The following is an 18944-nucleotide window of genomic DNA, read 5'->3' on the forward strand; positions in this document are numbered from 1 at the left end:
TTTGGGTGCAGGGACAGGCTGGAAAAAAGCTAAGGGCGGCCAAACCAAAATATGGAATCAGTCTATGAAGTCGCTGACAATCAGACTTAGCCATGATAATAGATACAGACCACACCGGTTGGGGTCCGCGTGATCATCGTAACCAATGGTTAGAAACTATGAATAGTTGGCTCAAAATCGTTTGCAATAGCACAGGTGCATCTATTTTTTGTCTTCCCCCAAATCATGAAATTTAAAATTCCGCATAACTTCTTTTCTATTGATTTCGACAATTTATATTTTCTTTTCGAGTCATATCTTCGATGTCTAATCTTTCCTATTGTCACTGATACTGTTACTAACTCTACTATTCTAGGATTTGGTCTGACAATTTCATCTGTGTGATAATGGGGTATGGTAACTTCTATCGATGTACACACGCACAGGTTCTACGTTTTGACTGACTGAAGGACAATATAAAATGTTTTATCCTTTGGAAAATATGGAGTCAATTAATTTGGATGAAGTTCTTCAGAAAATCGGGGAAAATCAGAGTAATTTGGATAACACTCGTTTATGGTAGTTTCAAAATCATCGCCAAACACCTATTTCAAAAATATTTCTCTAGCTTTACTGCAACTCAACAATCATGTGAACGTTTGCATATAAGACGCTGAGTTATATAATTTATCTAAAGCCTAACAATACTAATCTCTTAGTCGAACAGAATTGAAACCTGTAACAGAAAAGTTGATAGTGAGGCGTTTCAGTCATTAATTTTCTATTTCCGTTCTTGGGTATACTATATAGAACATGGTAAGATTGAGTTAAGAAAATTTCATGATTTTATTTCAACTGGATTATGTTAACCACGACATTTTTTCATGAAGATCGAGAAATAGTCAGGTGCCCACCAGAAGACCTAAAATGTACTGAACTTTCCTTACATGATATAGATTGTGAGGACTACTGGCGATAAGACTCGAATTTTAAAAAAAAAACTAATTAAGCACTACTTGCTAATTTTTAAATGGATGAATCCTTTACAATTATTGTTCATGGTAAATATGACAATCCATTGAGAAAGAAGTGAAAAATCTTTGTATATATAACATACCGGTTTATTACGACGGAGCCATTTAAAATCTTTTGTAGCTGCAAATGTTGAGATATTCTGATTACATGGCGCTTGAGATGGTTGATAATATGTATTGCTATGATAAACCATACTGCTCATATGAGGCGTTGCATTATTAGCAGCAGTATTATCACTAGTAATAGTAGTTGACGTAGTATTAAGTGAAAGATGATTATATGATGGAAATGTTAGAGAAGATTGTGTAGGCTGATGAGTTTGAAAATCTGTAGGATCAATAAAAACTGGTTTCGATGGTGTACTACTAATATTGTAAGATGTAGAATTATTAGAACAGTGGAAATGTGCACAAGAGTAGGCGGGTGAATAAGATTTACAAGGAAGTTGTTGGGATAAGTTAATAGGTGATAGAAATTCTGATGAAGATTTGTTGGTGTCAGTATCATACATTTTGTTACAATAATTGATATGATTGTAGTCTGTTGAAAGTTGTGATTGGAAGCCAAACTAGAATAACAAAAAATATTTAAATTTATATAAATATCCCCGACAAGTATTTCATTGACTAGTATTTAATGAAAATTATTACTTGTAGTTTATAAAACTTTGTATACAACCAATTTTATCGTATCATCTTTATTGTACCTTTGTAGTCATTATTGATTCACTTTAAGATATGGTTCCTGAAGTTATCTGTGGAATGTGACCTGTAGAGTCAACTAAGTTCGTAGTGGGAAAGATATCACAGATGATATTAGAGATGACAATCATGATTAATTGAGAAACACGTCCAGAATATGGACCGTTGGATTCTGACTTAATGTTTGAATGTTATCATATGTTGTTAGTCATGAGATTTGTATATATATATATATATATATATATATATATATATACACGTTATTGTGCAGTTGTTTAATTATACACTCAAATAATGATAGCTACGTAAGAGAAAAAACAAAATATCACTTACTTTAGACGAAGATGATGATGCAGTGCCTAAACCACTATCCTCTGAATCTCGATGAATTCGATAATGAGGACATTTAGGATGATGCCAGAAGTGATGATGATGTAAACGAGAAAGAGGATTTGGAAGTGACTGTGCACGAATTGTGGAGAATCTAGGAAATTTATCACTAATCATGACGTTTTCATTAAGATCCTCGCTTAGAGTGGTTGAAGCTGGAGAAATAACGGACGTATTATAATGTGTTAATGATTCGAAAACTGCATCTGTACTATGTATACGAGTTTTCAATGGTGAAATATTAGAAGATCCATTAAGGTGACTGGATCTAACAGAACGAAAATGGATTGGATTTCCAGAGAAAGGTTGAAAAATATTTCTTGGAAAATTGATATTGGATGACGAACCGACTGAAGGACCACCACCGTATTGTGTCTCATTACTATCATGAGACAAAGAGCTACCTTCAGGTGTACTAAACGAACGATAACGTTCACGTCGGTAGCCTACATCATTTTCTGTCCAATTATTTGATACATTTGAGGACGTAACAACACCAGTTGGATGAACTAAAAATATTAAAATGAAAAACATTTATCGTTTAAAATGGTTTATTCCGATAAAAAATATAAAAAAGTGCAAAACGACGGAGAAATCGTTTTCAATATGTTAGAGCAACTGAACCAGCGAGAGCATATGGAAATGATTAAGCTTTTTGATTTGCTTGGAGTAAAAAAACAACGCTCTGAATCCTTTTGCTTCTTTTAGTCCAAAAGTTATAGAGAAATGGCAAGAATTAATAGTGATCACCAATGCTAATGTATTAAATGTGAAACGATAAAGGTGTGATTATCCATCAGGAACTTTACTGATTCTCTATTTCTAAATAATACTGAGACAGCCAGCTAAGTTGTTATTCAAATGAATAATTTTTTCTAGAAACCTAGCTTCGGTGGTATATATACTAAGATTGGAACGATACAGAAAAGAGTAGCCTGGCCCCTGCACAAGGATGACACGCAAAATCGTGAAGCGTCCCATATTTTTTGCCCCTGAATGCCCTGGTACGTCCGAGAGTGGGTGAGGCCCTCCCTCTCTCTCGAAATGCTCTCACACGGCCACGCGTATACACCCTCTGACATGAAAGTCACACTCACTGCCCTCTCGTGGCACCGGTGTTGTTTACAAAATTGAGAGGACGAAAAGCGAATGTCCAACGCTTTAACCGGGTTAGTGGACACGGAAAGTTCACCTAGGGGAGTTGGGAAACCCTGATTCCAAACCAATGGTGCACATGGGCTCCAGTATCCTGAGGGAACAAATGGCGTATGAACCTATCGTTGGTTACCGACTACTATGGGACTGCATGTCCTCACGATGCTCCACTGTCGTGTGGATCAGACCTTTAGGTCGAAGGCTCGGGGTGTGGCCCCCTAAGAAAACCATCTGCTTCGGTCTAGGCAACCGGGCAGTATCATAGCCCTCACACAATTAAATGAAATGACAATTTTTTTGTGTGGCGCATATATATCTGGTGCCCCCTAGTACCAATATTTATGTGTTCAAATAAACAATAATAAATCCGATTTTCCTTTTGTTAACTAAGTTATTTAGTGATAAGTAGTTGACATTTTGAAAATATATTTATTAGCCATGTATAATCAAAAAAATGCTTTACACATCAGTGCCTTGTAAATTAGGAAGGTTTCATTTTAGATTTTTATATATACTGCTACATAGTTTAAGTAATGTCATCAAGAAGTCTATTACCAATTACTCAACGGTATTTTTATGTTCAGTAAAAGAAATATCAATCATTTAGACACAAGTAACGTGTAGAAGTTGACAAAAATGTGTATTAATCCAAGTCAGCAAACCTTTAATCAACACACGCACAGATAGTCGACGATATGAGTAGTAGAGACAAAATACTAATGTCAACTACGTTAGAAAGTTAAACATCAGAAATGAAATCGGTAAATAAAAATCACAGAATAATACTATGTTCAAGATTTACAAGAAGATAACAAATAAATTCACCAGTGTGACAGATTTTGGGTTATGTCGCCCGATATTTCCAATCAAAGACTATGATTACTGTGTATGTGTATAGCACTAACCAAGATATTAGAATGCATAACATATTTCGCCATTGAGTTGAAATCTATATAAAGTATTGTATTGTAAATTATATCAAATAATAGACTTGTCCTTACTACAGAATAGGTATTCAAAAAAATATTAATAAAGACTATTAAATGTGGGATTTTTTGAAAAGAAAATAAGCTCAAAAACTAACTGATACCAAGCTATTACATACTTGACGATGTTGAATTGTTAAACTCTTGTTTATTTGATACGACAGCTGATGAATTGCTTAAGTTGGTGTAGAAATCTGTAAACTTTTGTGGGATAATATGATATCGTTCTAGACATCCATATGTTAAACAATCAACAGGCTCCATATAAATATGTTCATCAGCATTAGATATATTGGTGGGAGCTGTTAGTGATGGTGGTGACACAACACGGCTTGAGTGATATCCAGTATTACTACTATTGTTATAATTATTATTGTTAGTAGTAGTATGAGTATCAGAAAATGATGACAATGATGATGATGACGGTTGTGACGATCCATTAGTTAAGATGAATTCTTCATAGATTGACTCTATATCGTCTTGTTTCTCCTCTTCACTTTGCATAATACAAAACATATCAGTACTATGGTTATGTAATGAGGAATTGATTAAGCAGTGATTAGAATCGAGTGATTTTGAGGCAATCAGATAATTATTGTCATTGAACATTGTTGTTGAAGTAAATTGATTTTCAAGTTTATTAGGCGATTTAAGTAGCTCTTTTGTTGTTTCATCACGATTTTGCGAATGAGAAGGTGTACTTATATCTATTGGCTGAAAATTCAATTTGATTCAAGAATAAATATCAGTAACAACAGAAAAATAATTCACATTACTCGTACATATATATAAACAGAGAGATAGCAACATAAAATCTTAGAATACTCGTGTAGAAGATCACATTCTCACATACTGGGTCAACATACACATAGAAAATCAATAACCAAAAATGAACACGACATGAGGAGGCAATGTAAGAAAAAATATAGGGCGAAGAGATATCTACTGATTTTAAGATAGTGTTAACTATAGTTTTGCAAGGGTCACATTCCTACAGTTGAAGAACATATGGAACTCAAAACAACTATCAACCAATATCAAAGTAAGGATCTTCAATACGAACGGCAAGATAGTTCTACTGTAGAGAGCTGAAACGTGGAGAACTACAATCATCGTCAAGAAGGTACAAGTATTTATAAACAGTTGTCTACGCAAAATATTCAACATTCACTGGCCGGATACTATCAGAAACAGCCTTCTGTGGGAGAAGAAAAACCAGCCTTCAGCTGAGGAGGAAATTAGGAAAAGACGTTGGAAGTAGATCGGAAATATATTGAGGAAATCATCAAACTGCATTATGAGGCAAGCCCTAGCCTAAAACCAAGAAGGGGAACGGAGAAGAGAAAGACCCAAGAACACACGGCGTCGGGAATTGGAAGCAGATATGAAAAGGATGAATAACTACTGGAAAGAATTGCCCAAGACAGAGTTGGATGGAGAACGCTTGTGGGTAACCTATGCTCCTCCACGAGGGGTAACAGGCGTAAGCAACTAACTAACTATAGTTCAGAATTAGTAGCCTCTAAAATCTCGACGATTATCTTTAACTCTGGAAATTTCAGTGGTTAAAGCAGCTGACTTTTAGCCAATTGGCCTGAATACCTCTTATTTTATTTCGGTGTGGTCAACTAAATGATATCAATAGTATCAGTCGTTTCGAGAATGGGACAGATATTATCAATAACACTTGATGATCACCGTGTAATAACTGCAAATTAACTGAAGTTGAGAATGTGTATCTTTAGACTCTGATTCACTAGTGTAGGTGTACCTGTGGTGCGTACTATTGATGTCCACATATATAAGTAGTATGTATCACCAATCGAAAGTGGAATGCCTGGCGTCAGAAGGTTGATAAGATCGGAGAGAAGAGAACAAGAATAGTGATTGATAAGGAAACGAAGGAACAGTCAAGTCTGAGACAATTGATTGACATTTTGCAAATGAAGTATTTACTGTATGGTTCTCAGATTTTACTAAAAGATTCTGTAATTTTGTATTTAAATGCATTTGGTTGTTCACTGTGAAATGTGAAGATCCTGAGTTTAAATTCACGTAAGGTTGAGTGTGAACCGTTGAGATATCCAGATTAAAATGTTACCTATGTTCAGCGTTCGTTCTTCAACTGATATTGATCCATGAGGAAGACTATATCCAAATTGTAAATAGTCAGTAAGCGTAAACAGAAATAAAAAATTATTATTCAGTGCATTAATCATTTAATTTACAGGATATCAACTGAAGTTTACAACCACTAAGGAACCAACTAAAAAGGCATGTGTACCTCTCCATATAGATTAAATCAACAGTGAATAATCTAATGAACTAATCTCGTGTTTCGGCCTCGTCAGTCGTTTCTACGTCAATAAGCTACGACCAACCCTAGAAGTGGTGAGAAATACGTAAAAATAATATCAATAGTCGGTGAAGACTCACAGATACAGTGAATTACAAACCTCATATGAATGCTAAAAAAGACATCATCAAGTTAGTGAATAAGTGATCAAATTATGAGAATAAATTCATAACTTACGGTTACAGAAATGTTTGAAGTTGAACCTCCAATAACCTGCCGAGTATTTTGTTTATTTATCCCTAAAAGGTGAGAGAAAGCGAAGGGATGAACAAACTACCATATTAAATCCATAAAATAGAAATTATTATCGAACAATAGATAACGATGGTTGGTTTTCGATTTTCAACAACCATGTGTTCCCATAATGTCCGAGTTAACAGACAGATGGACATATTAATGTACAACCTTACAATGGTTTATAGAACAGAAAAGAAATAGAACTTTGACAATGCCAAAATATTATTTTAAAAAACAAGGGTATGGGTCGGAGTGGTGATGGCTTTTGATGAAATTTTTCTAAAGCGTTGGTAACGGATGGATGTAAAGTGAAATAACAAAGTGTCCTTGACTCACAAAAACCACGTTTCTGAATGTAAAATATCCACCAATATTTTCAAAATCCAAATACAATAAAAGTGTCATCCAAGCATCTCCGATTTTACTGATTGAAGCATGATTAAATATTCCTAGAGCTAAGTGTAGATTATCTCGAACCTACTCATCATTCTGTCTATTTTTATAATTTATCTCGAAAATTAATGATTGTAGATTTCAAGCATAACCCCACCTAAGTATAAAATATTGATTTATCAGTTTGCTTCATAACGAGACTTGATACTCAGAGTTGAACTACTAACTTCTTCCAGATGTTAAGTGGACATAGAAGCTTATTACACTGACTATAACCATTTTCTTGTCCACTTTTATCCTAGATGCCGAATAAAATACATTTACGTATCCCATCCAAAGGAATTCCATAACGACCATACCCATCTCAAATACCTTTTTAAGAGCGGTTAGGCTTTAATGAAACTCAGCAACCAAGTGTGTGCTTATGTATCGAGCCATAATTACTACATAAGTTACTGCTTAGAAACTCAAAGTGAAGTAGATGAACATGGCTTCCAACCTGTGATCTAAAAAAGGTGAAAATTTGAGTGCTTAAACCACTGGGCTGTCACCAACCAAAAGTGGCGAGATCAAAATCAATTAAAACAACATTAAATCCTCCGTTCGTTATGAATTGGTCTACGCCTGCAAAGACATGCATCGCATTAAAGCCTAGGTTTCATTAAATCATTACTCATATACAATGGGACCATTTAATGAGTAACACTGGGGTTAGGTGTACGATACTAGGTAAGGATGATGAATTTATTGATAAGATTTTAGAGCTCTACCAGCTGAGGTAGCTGAGAATCAGGTTATGCATTCCTATCTGCCATCTACCCCAACATTCGATCCTCGCTACCATAGAAGTTGAGCAGAAAAACTAGTACCAGAGGGTATCAATCCATGTAATGACTGCTTGTCTGAGCCATATAGATAAGTTTAAACTATATTTTTGGGGTCCGTAAGCTAATCTTAATCTACTGTTGTGAACGCTTGGTAATGTAGCCCGTAATCAATCACAGCGGTGCAGTTGGATCCACTCATCTTCATATAAATCTCTAGTTTAGACGGTGATTAAATGGTCAAAGGACTTTACTTCCAAGTATTAGGTAGCAGGTTTAAATTCTACTATCCTTTCATTTGGGCACTGCCAATACACAAAAATCATGACTAAAATTAGAATACACAAACCTAAACATTTTAAATGAACCACATCTTGAAAGACATAAATAAGTGATCATAAAATCCATTCAGTTATAAAAATGCCTTCAGTTTCAATGAAGTGAAAGTTTAGTATAATAATTTTTTTTAAATAACTATCATTCAAGATAGTTTTGTGAAATCGCCGATCGGTTAGCTTGTTTGAAAAGACAAAAACATGCCGAGCTGTAGCATAATTCGACTGATAGTTTCAACAACAATGAGAGGACAATAGGAATAAATACGTTTGACGTTGTCTTAAATTTAGCATAAGTTCCCGATCATCCCATTACATATAGCAAATGTTTTCTATGTGATGTATACTCACTATAAAGATGTTGTTAAACTTTGGCTATTAATATATTTAAGACAAATGAAGGAATTAAAGCCTTCATTGTTTGTGAAAAGTTTATTAGAAAGTAAATTTGTTTTGTGAATCATCAATGTATAGTCATACTAATGAAAATCATCTTGAGACCATATATTTATCCAGTATTTTAACTGAATAGAACTATCACTTAAACTTCTAACTATCGGATAGAATTTCCAGTAAGTTCAGTGTCCTAAGCCAAAGTGATGAACTGGAGGTTACTTAAAATGAAGTAGGCTGAAGGAGAATTGAACAGGTGACATACAATAGTTGAAAGCTGAATAGTTAATATAAAAAGTCAATTCACAACTTTAATCATCCGACACTAAAGTTTCATCTATTCTAAGAAAAAATCTGAAAATTATGAAACATACCAATATTTAAGTTATCTTCCGGTACATCACTCATGCAATGACAGCATTTATCGAATAATCCAATATATGAATTTCGAATACTGTGTATATTATGTTCCCGGTCTTCACAACATGGTATTTTATCAGGACTTTGTGCTGCTGAAAGTTTTGATATGAACATATCAGTTTGTAAGTATGTATTTCCTTTACTAGTAGGAGTAGTTTTTTCACTATCTTGAACATTGACTGGCAATAAAAGTGGAGTAGAATCGACGCCGAAATTCGTTAACTTAGTCAATGAGATTATCTTATCATTCGTCGATTTCAAATTGATTTTTTTCAAATGAAAAGCTTTACTTTGTAATTTTTCTGTTGCTTTTCGAATAGATGATTCTTTACGATGACTACATTTTAAAAGAAAAAATAAAAACAAAGACAACATTGAGAAACAAACGTAATATGAGAAAGATGGTAATAGACTAAATTAATCTTAATTTTTGCAACAACTGTAAATGTATCCAGTTAAGGAAATGAATTTTTAGATGGAATCGCACTAAATGCTACGTCTTGTACAATGTTGGAAGTATATTCAAGAACAACTATTGAAATATGTTATTGAGGAAGATTCTGCTTGTGGTATTAATACGTTTCGGTTGTGATATGGACCACTGAAAAAGTCCTACTGATATATGACGCTTGATGGTACAGTGTGATCGACTGGTAACGTCTGGCGGGACTGCACATGCTGAAGCATGCTTCCGAATGAATTATATATATATATATATATATATATATATATATATATACTATTGTTATTATTAATGACGCAAAAACACGTACAGTTCCGATTAAATAGGAAATTTCATCAACAAACAGGTATAGGCATGAGGAGTCTACTAGGTTCAATATTTGTACAACTAGATAATACCAAGTCTCAAGAAAGCGATAAAAAAACAATGACGTATGCGAGATAAGTTTCCGATGTCTTCATTACATGGGATAACAAAGTTCACACTGATCGAATCCTTTAATGTTTTAATCTAGCTGTCTCAAACTTGAAATTTACATGGGAGTATGAATCGTAAAATAGAATAAATTTTGGCGTTTAAGATCACAATAACTGAGGATTAATTAGTTACAATTTCTATCTATAACAAAATTTCTTAATCTAGTTAATATCTAGATTTCAACAGCTTTCAGCCAACGTTGTTTGTTAGGGGCAACCAAACTATGCTCTGATGATTCACTAAATTATAAATTGGAAAATATTAAGGGGGACTTACTGAACAACCTTTATCTGATGAAGCTTATTTACGGCAATTAACCAGTAGCCTAAAAAGGATATGCTTGATAAACTTACATTTTAAGGGAATGAACTAAGCTATCGGAATAGTTGTACATTAAGAGTTAGAAATTGTGCCAAAATATACGGATGCTTATTTAATAAAAGGACTTTAAGTACTTCATGGTAGTTATTCATACTCAGTAGATCCAGACTTCGCACCTTCGTCGATGATACTCATTAAAAAAAACTGCAGCGTTGATCTTAAGGAAAATATCTAGGATATTGATATGTTTCACTCGCTCTACATGCAAAATGTTGTTTCAGGAATGTTCTGTGTCAACATCTGAACTGATAACAGGGAGTGAAGTAGTTGAGTGCGTTGACTATTGCACTTATTACGGACATCTCATCAGCATCAAGGTGTTGATGTCTAATGAAATCTCGACACAGATTCAGAAAGCCCGGTTGGTGTTTAACGAATGGCGTCACTTATGGTGTAGTCGAAATATCCATCTGCCAATCAAAGGGCATCTATACTGTCCGACAATCTGCTCTATTTCACTTTATAGCAGTAAAACATGGTCAATGAAAGTAGAAGACACACATAGGCTGAGGGTTTAGGATCATAAGTGTCTATGGAACATCGCTGGTGTCTTATGGAACGACCAAGTTACTAGGCAAAAGTGGGGAGTTGGTTAAGGCAGCTATAAATCTTTATCAGTTGAGGTAGTTAGGACGTATGTTGCGTAGGCCTAGACACCATGTACCTTGAGATAAGATATTTGGTGGTGTAGGAGTAGGTTGGAAGAAAGTCAGGTTGACCAAAGCAAGACATGAGATCAATCAAGAAAGTCAGTGACTAGTGGAATGAGCGGTGTTGGTAGGTCCAGACTACTTGGTTGGGGTCCTTGCCAGGATTATGACCGACGGCTGGAGATGTTTGGTGGCATGACTCATAATCAGTTGCAATGGTCTAAATGCATTCAATCTTTGCCTTCAGTCAGTCAGTCAGCTACAACGTAGGACCAGGCACATATATGCATCGGTCCAAGTTGCCATACCTCGTTAGCACAACAAGATCAACACCGGATTCATAGAAGTAATTAATTTAGTGGTGGTAGTATATAAAGAAAGGTTGTATATAAGGATATAGTATAGGAAGGAAAAACGTTATGAAACAATTCTAATCTCAAGATTTAAGGGAAGATAAAGAGTGTATACACCTACACCATTGTGATCGATTCTGAGCCATGTCACACAGAGTCTCCAACCATTGGTTACGATAGTCACGCGAACCCCAACCAGGTAGTCTGTATCTGCCAACATGGCTCAGACTAGAAGTTAGTGACTTCAAGCACTGATGTCATGTTTTGGTTTGACCGCCCCTAACTCTCTTCCAACCATCCCCCACACTAATCAGCATTGCGCGTCGTGGTAATCGGTGTTCAGGCATACGTAACACGTGGCCCAACCATCTCAGTCGATGAAGATTCATCACCTCACCAACAGATTTACCATCATTCCCTAATACCCTGCGTCGAACCTCACTATTACTTACCCGGTTATCCCAGCAGATGCGAGCAATATTTCTAAGACATCTGTGGTCAAATACTAGCAACTTGCGAGTATCTTCTACTCTTAATGGCCATGTTTCACAGCCGTAAAGTAGAACAGAGAGAACTGATGCGCAGTATACTCGTCCCTTAATTGATAGACGGGTATCTCGTCTTCGCCATAGGTGACGTAAGTTGGCAAATGCCAAACGAGCTTTTTGAATCCGTGCTGAGATTTCGTCAGACACCAACCCATTAGGGCTGATCAGACTTCCAAGATAAGTGAAGTTGTCCACGCGTTCGACTACTTCACTCCCTATCCTTAGTTCAGGTGTTGACGCAGGCCAGTCCTGGAGTAACAATTTACATTTGGATGGGGAGAAACGCATCCCAAATATCCTGGCATTATTACTCAGTTCTAACAGAAGACTCTGCATTTTGCCAGCGTCTTCACCAAACAGGACTATGTCATCTGCGTATTCTAAGTCGATAAGTGAACCTCCTGGTAGAAGATCAATTCCTGAAAATTCAGTCGACGAGTGTTATTTCCAGCAACAGGTCTATAATGAAGTTAAACAAAAATGGGGATAGTGGACAACCCTGACGGACACCACTTGAGGTTGTAAAATCATATGACAGCTCGCCATAAGCTCTCACTTGACTGGTAGTGTTTGAGTAAAGAGCCTTCACAAGGTTTATGTACTTCTCAGGTACACCTTTTAATGACAGACACTGCCACAGAACCTTTCGGTCTACAGAATCAAATGCTGCTTTCAAGTCAAGAAAAACTATCATTGTCGGACGCCGATAAGCATGTCTGTGCTCTAAAACTTGACGAATGGTGAATATGTGGTCGATACAGCCACGACCAGGTCTGAAGCCAGCCTGATTTTCTCGTGTTTGCAGTTCACGAGTCTTAGTTAGGCGCCCGATAATTATTGGGGCTAGTATTTTAGATGCTATGTTAGTCAGACTAATCACTCTATGGTTATCACAGGATGATTTTGGCCCCTTCTTATATATTGGGACAATCAGAGATTGTGACCAGTCAGATGGGATTACGTCTGTCTCCCAGATTTTAGCCAGAATATTAGTCAACCTAATCGCTAAAACTGGACCACCATATTTAAAGACCTCTGGAGCCAATCCATCTGGACCAGCTGCTATTCCTCGTTTTAGATTACTTATAGTCTTTTGAATTTCAAGTAGGGTCGGGGGGCCTACTTCAATGTTCCATTCAGGTTTTCTGGGAATAGTGGGTAGTTGTGCAGTAGCTGAAGGCCAGCTAAACTGCTCCTTAAAGTGTTCCGCCCATCGTTCTAAACGTTTGGGTTGAGAGCAGACAGGGGTTCCGTCTTTTTCCGAGATTGTCTCACTTACACTTGACTTCTTAATTCCGGTTTCTTTTATTAGTCTGAAGAGTTGCCTGGTGTTGCCTACAGCCGCTGCCTTTTCCATCTCTTTTGCTTTCGTTGCCCACCACTGCTCACGATCGTTTCTTAGACTTTTAGTCAGCCTACATTTGATTTGTTTCCGCTCTTTGTCGTGTTCAGAGCCTGATGGGATGAATTTACGCAAATCCATCAGTGAAATAGACTTGGAAGAAATCCATTGGTTTTTTGAAACCCTATGGTTTAAATTACTAATAGATGTGACTGCTGTTTCCACAGCTGTTCGTATGTCTTTCCAAGCAGCATCTGGGTCAGTCTTGTTTACAGAACCGCCTAGATGTGAACTCAGTTGTTCCTGGAATTCGCATTTGGCTTTCTCGTCCTCCAGTTCAATCCTAATGGGTCTTCTTAGTGTACTTTTCCTGCGTCCATTGAGGCGCAGACAAATGCGCGCTCGTATTAAAGCGTGATCAGAGTCTAAACAAGTATTCCAATACGAGCGACAATCTTCTATTGACCCTCTCCAACGATGACTGATGACAATATGGTCTATTTGAGTCCATCGTTGGTTTGGTGCAGGTGGTCGCCATGTTAGACGATGTCTCTCCTTATGCTTAAAATTAGTGCTTGCTAAAAATAAACGATTGTCTGAGCATAGTTGCAACAGACGATCACCATTATCGGTTCGTTGAGCTGGAATACTAAAACATCCACCTAAATGTCTTTCTGTTTGATTTAAGCTGCCTACCTGGGCATTAAAGTCACCCGCTACGACTACTATGTCTGAGCGCTTAGCTTTCTGAAGAAGCTCAGAGAGCTTTCTGTAAAAGTCATCTTTCACTTCATCAGGGCTGCAGTCAGTGGGAGGGTAGGCAGAAACGACGAAAAGGCAACGACGTGTGTCCCTATCCTTCCGAGTTCTTACGGATCCATTTAGCCGGACAGCACACAGGCGACTGTTAACAGAGATCCATTCTAATAGTGCTTGTTCTGCCCTTGTACTAAGTGCTGTGCCTACACCTGCATGTCCACGAGAACTAGCCAACGGGTCGCCAGATACAAGGAGGGTGTATTTCGTCGACTGTCCATTTTGGCGAGGTGAGGTCAAGTAAATGACACACTAAGATCCTGTATGCGTGTTTCGGAGACACAGCATACATCAATGGTACGAGATTTTAGGGTCTTAGCCAAGGAGGCCTGTTGGCCGATTTGACTTGGGGTACGTATGTTGAAGGCTCTATTGTGTAGTTTGGGGCGAGGTTTTAGTAGACCTGGGACAGAGTTTCGCGCACTAGAATCGTTGGCCATGATGACACCTGAGGTGGAAGCCGAAAGAGGAAGTTTAGTGTTGAAAGTCAAGGTAGAAGGGATAGTAGGAATTGAAGAAGGAGATTGATTATGAATACAGTGGTCTTGAGTGCTGTTAAAGGTATGAGGGCAGTTATCACTTCCCGGCTGCCCACACTGTGGAAGGGTTCTTCTAGAGGTACCTGAAAAGGAAATTGGGTTAGAAGTGGTCTTAATGACCTGAGAGCGTGACCGCAGTTCCCAAGGGACAACTGCTTGAGGTCGGTCACACACGACCTTTTTGTGGGTAATTTTAGTGTTAGCTCCGTTCTTCAAAGGACCTTTACCGCTGAAGACGGATATCTGTGGGTGTTAGGATATTCACAGGAATATCCCAAAATTATCTCAAAAGTAAAGTCGTATGTTTTCAGACTCTCCACATATTTCGCATGTTATTTTCTATTGGTCATTATTTACAGTTGTCCTAACTATGACTTTCACGTGTCGTTTCCCTATTGGTCAATTTTGAGTTGTCCTAATTATAACCTTCACGTGTCCTTCCTTTCCATTGGTTACTGTTAATAGTCATCTTAACTGTATAAATATGCCTTGTCTGTAAACCATTTTTGTTCTGCTGCTGACCCCATAAACAATTCTCATTTAACGGCTGTGTTCTGATTTACTGGAGTTGGGGAACAGTACTGGGGTCGTACTAGGATATCTGAATTTGGTCAATCGGTAGAAATTCGCTTAGTCCTATCGCAATACGTAATATTTGGGCAATTTATAACAGTGGGATAAGGCGAGGTGTGCATTTTTAGGGTCGACGTTTTCTAACCCCACCTCTCCTTGTGGGAAGGCAGCATCGCTGTCATGCTGGTTGTCTGAAGGAAACACCTTACTGCCGTCACACCTCTGTACAGTCAGCAGTACGACTTCGCCTTCGGACCTTGAGTTTGCTGCTTTTAGTCTCACCGCTCTTCAAACGACCTGCCTGGCATGGTAGGACCTTGAGGAACGATTGTTCCAGCCAGTATAGCTCGATTGACTCATCACGATAGGCAAGCCCGACCATCACGTCAAGGTAGCAGCAACCTTACCTTAAACTTGAGTTTTAAGATCACCTTATACTTTTTATTCAGCGATTTAATGTTTCCTTCTCAAACCGCACGCCTTACAAATAATCTCTACTACCCGGGATAGCATTATTACTCCTACTAGTCTGGCATTTGTCTTGATAATTTTACGTCGTTACGTTGATATATTGTGGCGGCTTGAACCAATGACGTATGTGCCGTATCACTGCCAACAGAAATTAAATGGTACGGTGTCATCTGTACAGATGTTACGAAATGAAATAACATCGCGACTAGTTGGAAACTTAAGGCTGATTTAGTGAGAATCAATATCTAATTGATGATACAATGCTTGCTTAGCTGTGTATATTAAATGCAACTAAAAGTTTAGTAAAAAGTAGACAATAAATAGTTAGCATCTACATTCAATAATTTTGGAGCCATACACATATAATACACTTGATAGTCTACCAAAAATTAAGTTCAAAGGGTATGTTCTAACCGTCAGCTTGTGTTCGATTCAATAAATCAAGTTTTGTTTTTTACCTAGAAATAAGACATAGATAATAGTCTTGGTCTACTAAACAATTTAATGAAGTTACGATTCAGTGGTTTGACCATCCAACTTCTAATTATTTGATCACAAACATTAAACTCACCTAAATCTACGCTGATTTAAGCAGCAGTATTCAAAATTCCATAACAGAAGTGGCTCAGAAATCTACAGACATTATGTTATGTTCTTTTAAATCTAGGCTACTTTTTATATTAATTTTATGTAAAATCGATATTCTGAATTATACAAATTATCACACTATGGGCGATAATCACCAGTGAATGACCTTGGCCTTGTAATCCACCACTCTTTTCATCCCATAGTATTAACTAGGCATCCCACTCATATTGAAACTTGCTTCTGCATTAAGTAATTGTTTTTCTAGACTTATCCGGGATCATGTTTGCAACAATATACCGACTGTTATGTTATAATATTTAAAAGTAGTTAAGATAAGGTCTGATCATAGTTATTGATGTCAAACTAACTCAGCAATCCCTTCTGATTCTTATTTTCATGAATTCATATTTTATACACAGTAGTGACGCTGATAAGTCTAAATCTCAGACGATCAAAGCATGAAACAACAGAACATAATTGTTCTATATTAACATATTTCATCTGTTGAAACAAACTAATAACTGTATATGCTAAATAACTTGATTTTCCTAATTGTGTATGCTGATGAATCATTATCAATGTGTGGAAAAAGCTGCCTCAATAACTCAATGCCCCCAAATTCCCTGGTACGTCCGAGAGTGGGTGAGGCCCTCCCTCTCTCTCGAAATGCTCTCACACGGTCACGCATATACATGCTCTAACAGGGAAGTCCAACCCACTGCCCTCTCGTGGCACCGGTGTTGTTTACAAAATTGAGAGGACGAAAAGCGAATGTCCAACGCTTTAACCGGGTTAGTGGACGCGGAAAGTTCACCTAGGAGTTGGAAAACCCTGATTTCAAACCAATAGTGCACATGGGCTCCAGTATCCTCAGGCAATAAATGGCATATGAACCAATCGTCGGTCACCAGTTAACATGGGACTGCATCTCGTTACGAAGCTCCACTGCTTTGTGGATTAGGCCTTCAGGTCAAAAGCTCCGGATGCAGCCCCCTAAGAACACTACCTGCTTCGGTCTGGGCACCCGGGCAGTATCATAGCCCTCACACAATCGAATGAAATTATTATTTCGTGTGTGGCGCATATATATCTGATGCCCCCTTGTACCAATATTTATGTGTTCAAGTAATAATAAATTTCTAACAATAACAACAATAGGTTTGTATGTTCATCTTTGAGCCATACAATCTTTGTGTATGACGGGTCATCATGCTACTTGAATGTCTAAACTGAAGTAGGTGGAGTGGGTTTCGAATTTCTAACCAAATCCTTGAAAGTTGAGTGATCCAACCATTGAATCATAGCTGTCTTAGTGGTCACATTCAGAATTCTATTTAGTTTATTTTATATTCATAAAAGAATTGAACCAAAGTACGATGTACAATTTAATTTGTTCAAATATTATTTCTACCAATAAAAGAAATAATTTACTCTAAAAAGAAACATTGACTTACGTATGAAGTGGTGAAGGGCCAACTTTCCATCGAATAGGATGTTCACTGCAATTGAACCTTTTAGGTGTATGATTATGTTCACTGAAAGATTCGTTTATTTGGATCGCTGGTGGAGAAGAGATAGTTATTGGGTTATCATTAGAAGCAATAAGGGTACCCGGTGAGTGCATTGATTCTAAAGTCTTTGATTTTGAATTTGAAATCAAAGAGACTTGTTCGGGCATTGTTTCTGATTTTTCATTAACGCTAACCTTACCATGAGAATCGATAACGCTGGAAAGAAAGCCTTTAGAATTGGTGGCCGGAGATGATTTACAATTATGATGGTATTTGGCAGTATTAGAAAGCTTTCTTAAAGCCTGATTGGCCGAATGCATAGCCTTTCGCCCAGTAGCTGAAGCAACTGATAAGGTATTTAAAAGTCCTCCACTGAAAGATTTATCCAATGATATTTCCACAGAAGACTGATTTGCATAGCTTCCTGTTACCATTAAATGTGGTGAACTAGGACTATTTGAAATTTCAGAATTCTTGGAAGTAGTGAAACGACAAGTGTTTTTATATTTTCCAACATACTTAGAAGACACATTTTGATTCATTTTGTTCCAACAATGACTGAGAAAGTTTATAACGTGATCTAGTAGTTTGTAAAGAAATATAAAAATGATAATTAAAGTAGTGACGAAAATGAAGGATAGGAAAACTAACAGAAATAATTTTATTATTATAGTCTAATAAACCATCATGAAAATTAAATTCGTTGTCTTCGGTTTATCTCTTTATTAATGAGCAAAAATAAACAAATACTCAAAGATTAAATGACTGTGAAAACACAACGAAACAATATCTTTGTAGTTGTTCGACCAATCTTAGATGGCCTGAATTAAACATCCGATGTTTCACTAGTTACTAACAATTCCAATCTATGAATAACCGCTCATGTTGTAGTGCCGCGATTCGTTAATCGTTTAGTTCGATAACCGTTATAATTCTAATCTTAACGGCGCGTAAAATCAGAAGACAAAGGATAGCAGCAACTACAGTTTATTGTCGAATAACTCAGGTTCGAAAGTTAACAACACCTG

At 37.0% G+C, this 18944-nt stretch overlaps 1 protein-coding gene across 1 annotated transcript in view; it reads right to left on the reverse strand.

The window, feature by feature from the left end:
• Positions 1-18944, reverse strand: part of Smp_164580 (hypothetical protein) — a gene marked incomplete at both ends in the record, with an annotated part of 42952 nt that overhangs the window by 9508 nt on the left and 14500 nt on the right. Inside the window, 7 exon segments of the mRNA XM_018799470.1 lie at positions 1097-1582; positions 2049-2614; positions 4366-4577; positions 4656-4960; positions 6780-6841; positions 9159-9541; positions 17860-18496. Of these exon segments, the coding sequence (XP_018651256.1) occupies positions 1097-1582; positions 2049-2614; positions 4366-4577; positions 4656-4960; positions 6780-6841; positions 9159-9541; positions 17860-18496 (2651 nt within the window).

The sequence above is a fragment of the Schistosoma mansoni genome, chromosome 3 (assembly GCF_000237925.1).
Source record: "Schistosoma mansoni strain Puerto Rico chromosome 3, complete genome".
NCBI lineage: Eukaryota > Metazoa > Platyhelminthes > Trematoda > Strigeidida > Schistosomatidae > Schistosoma > Schistosoma mansoni.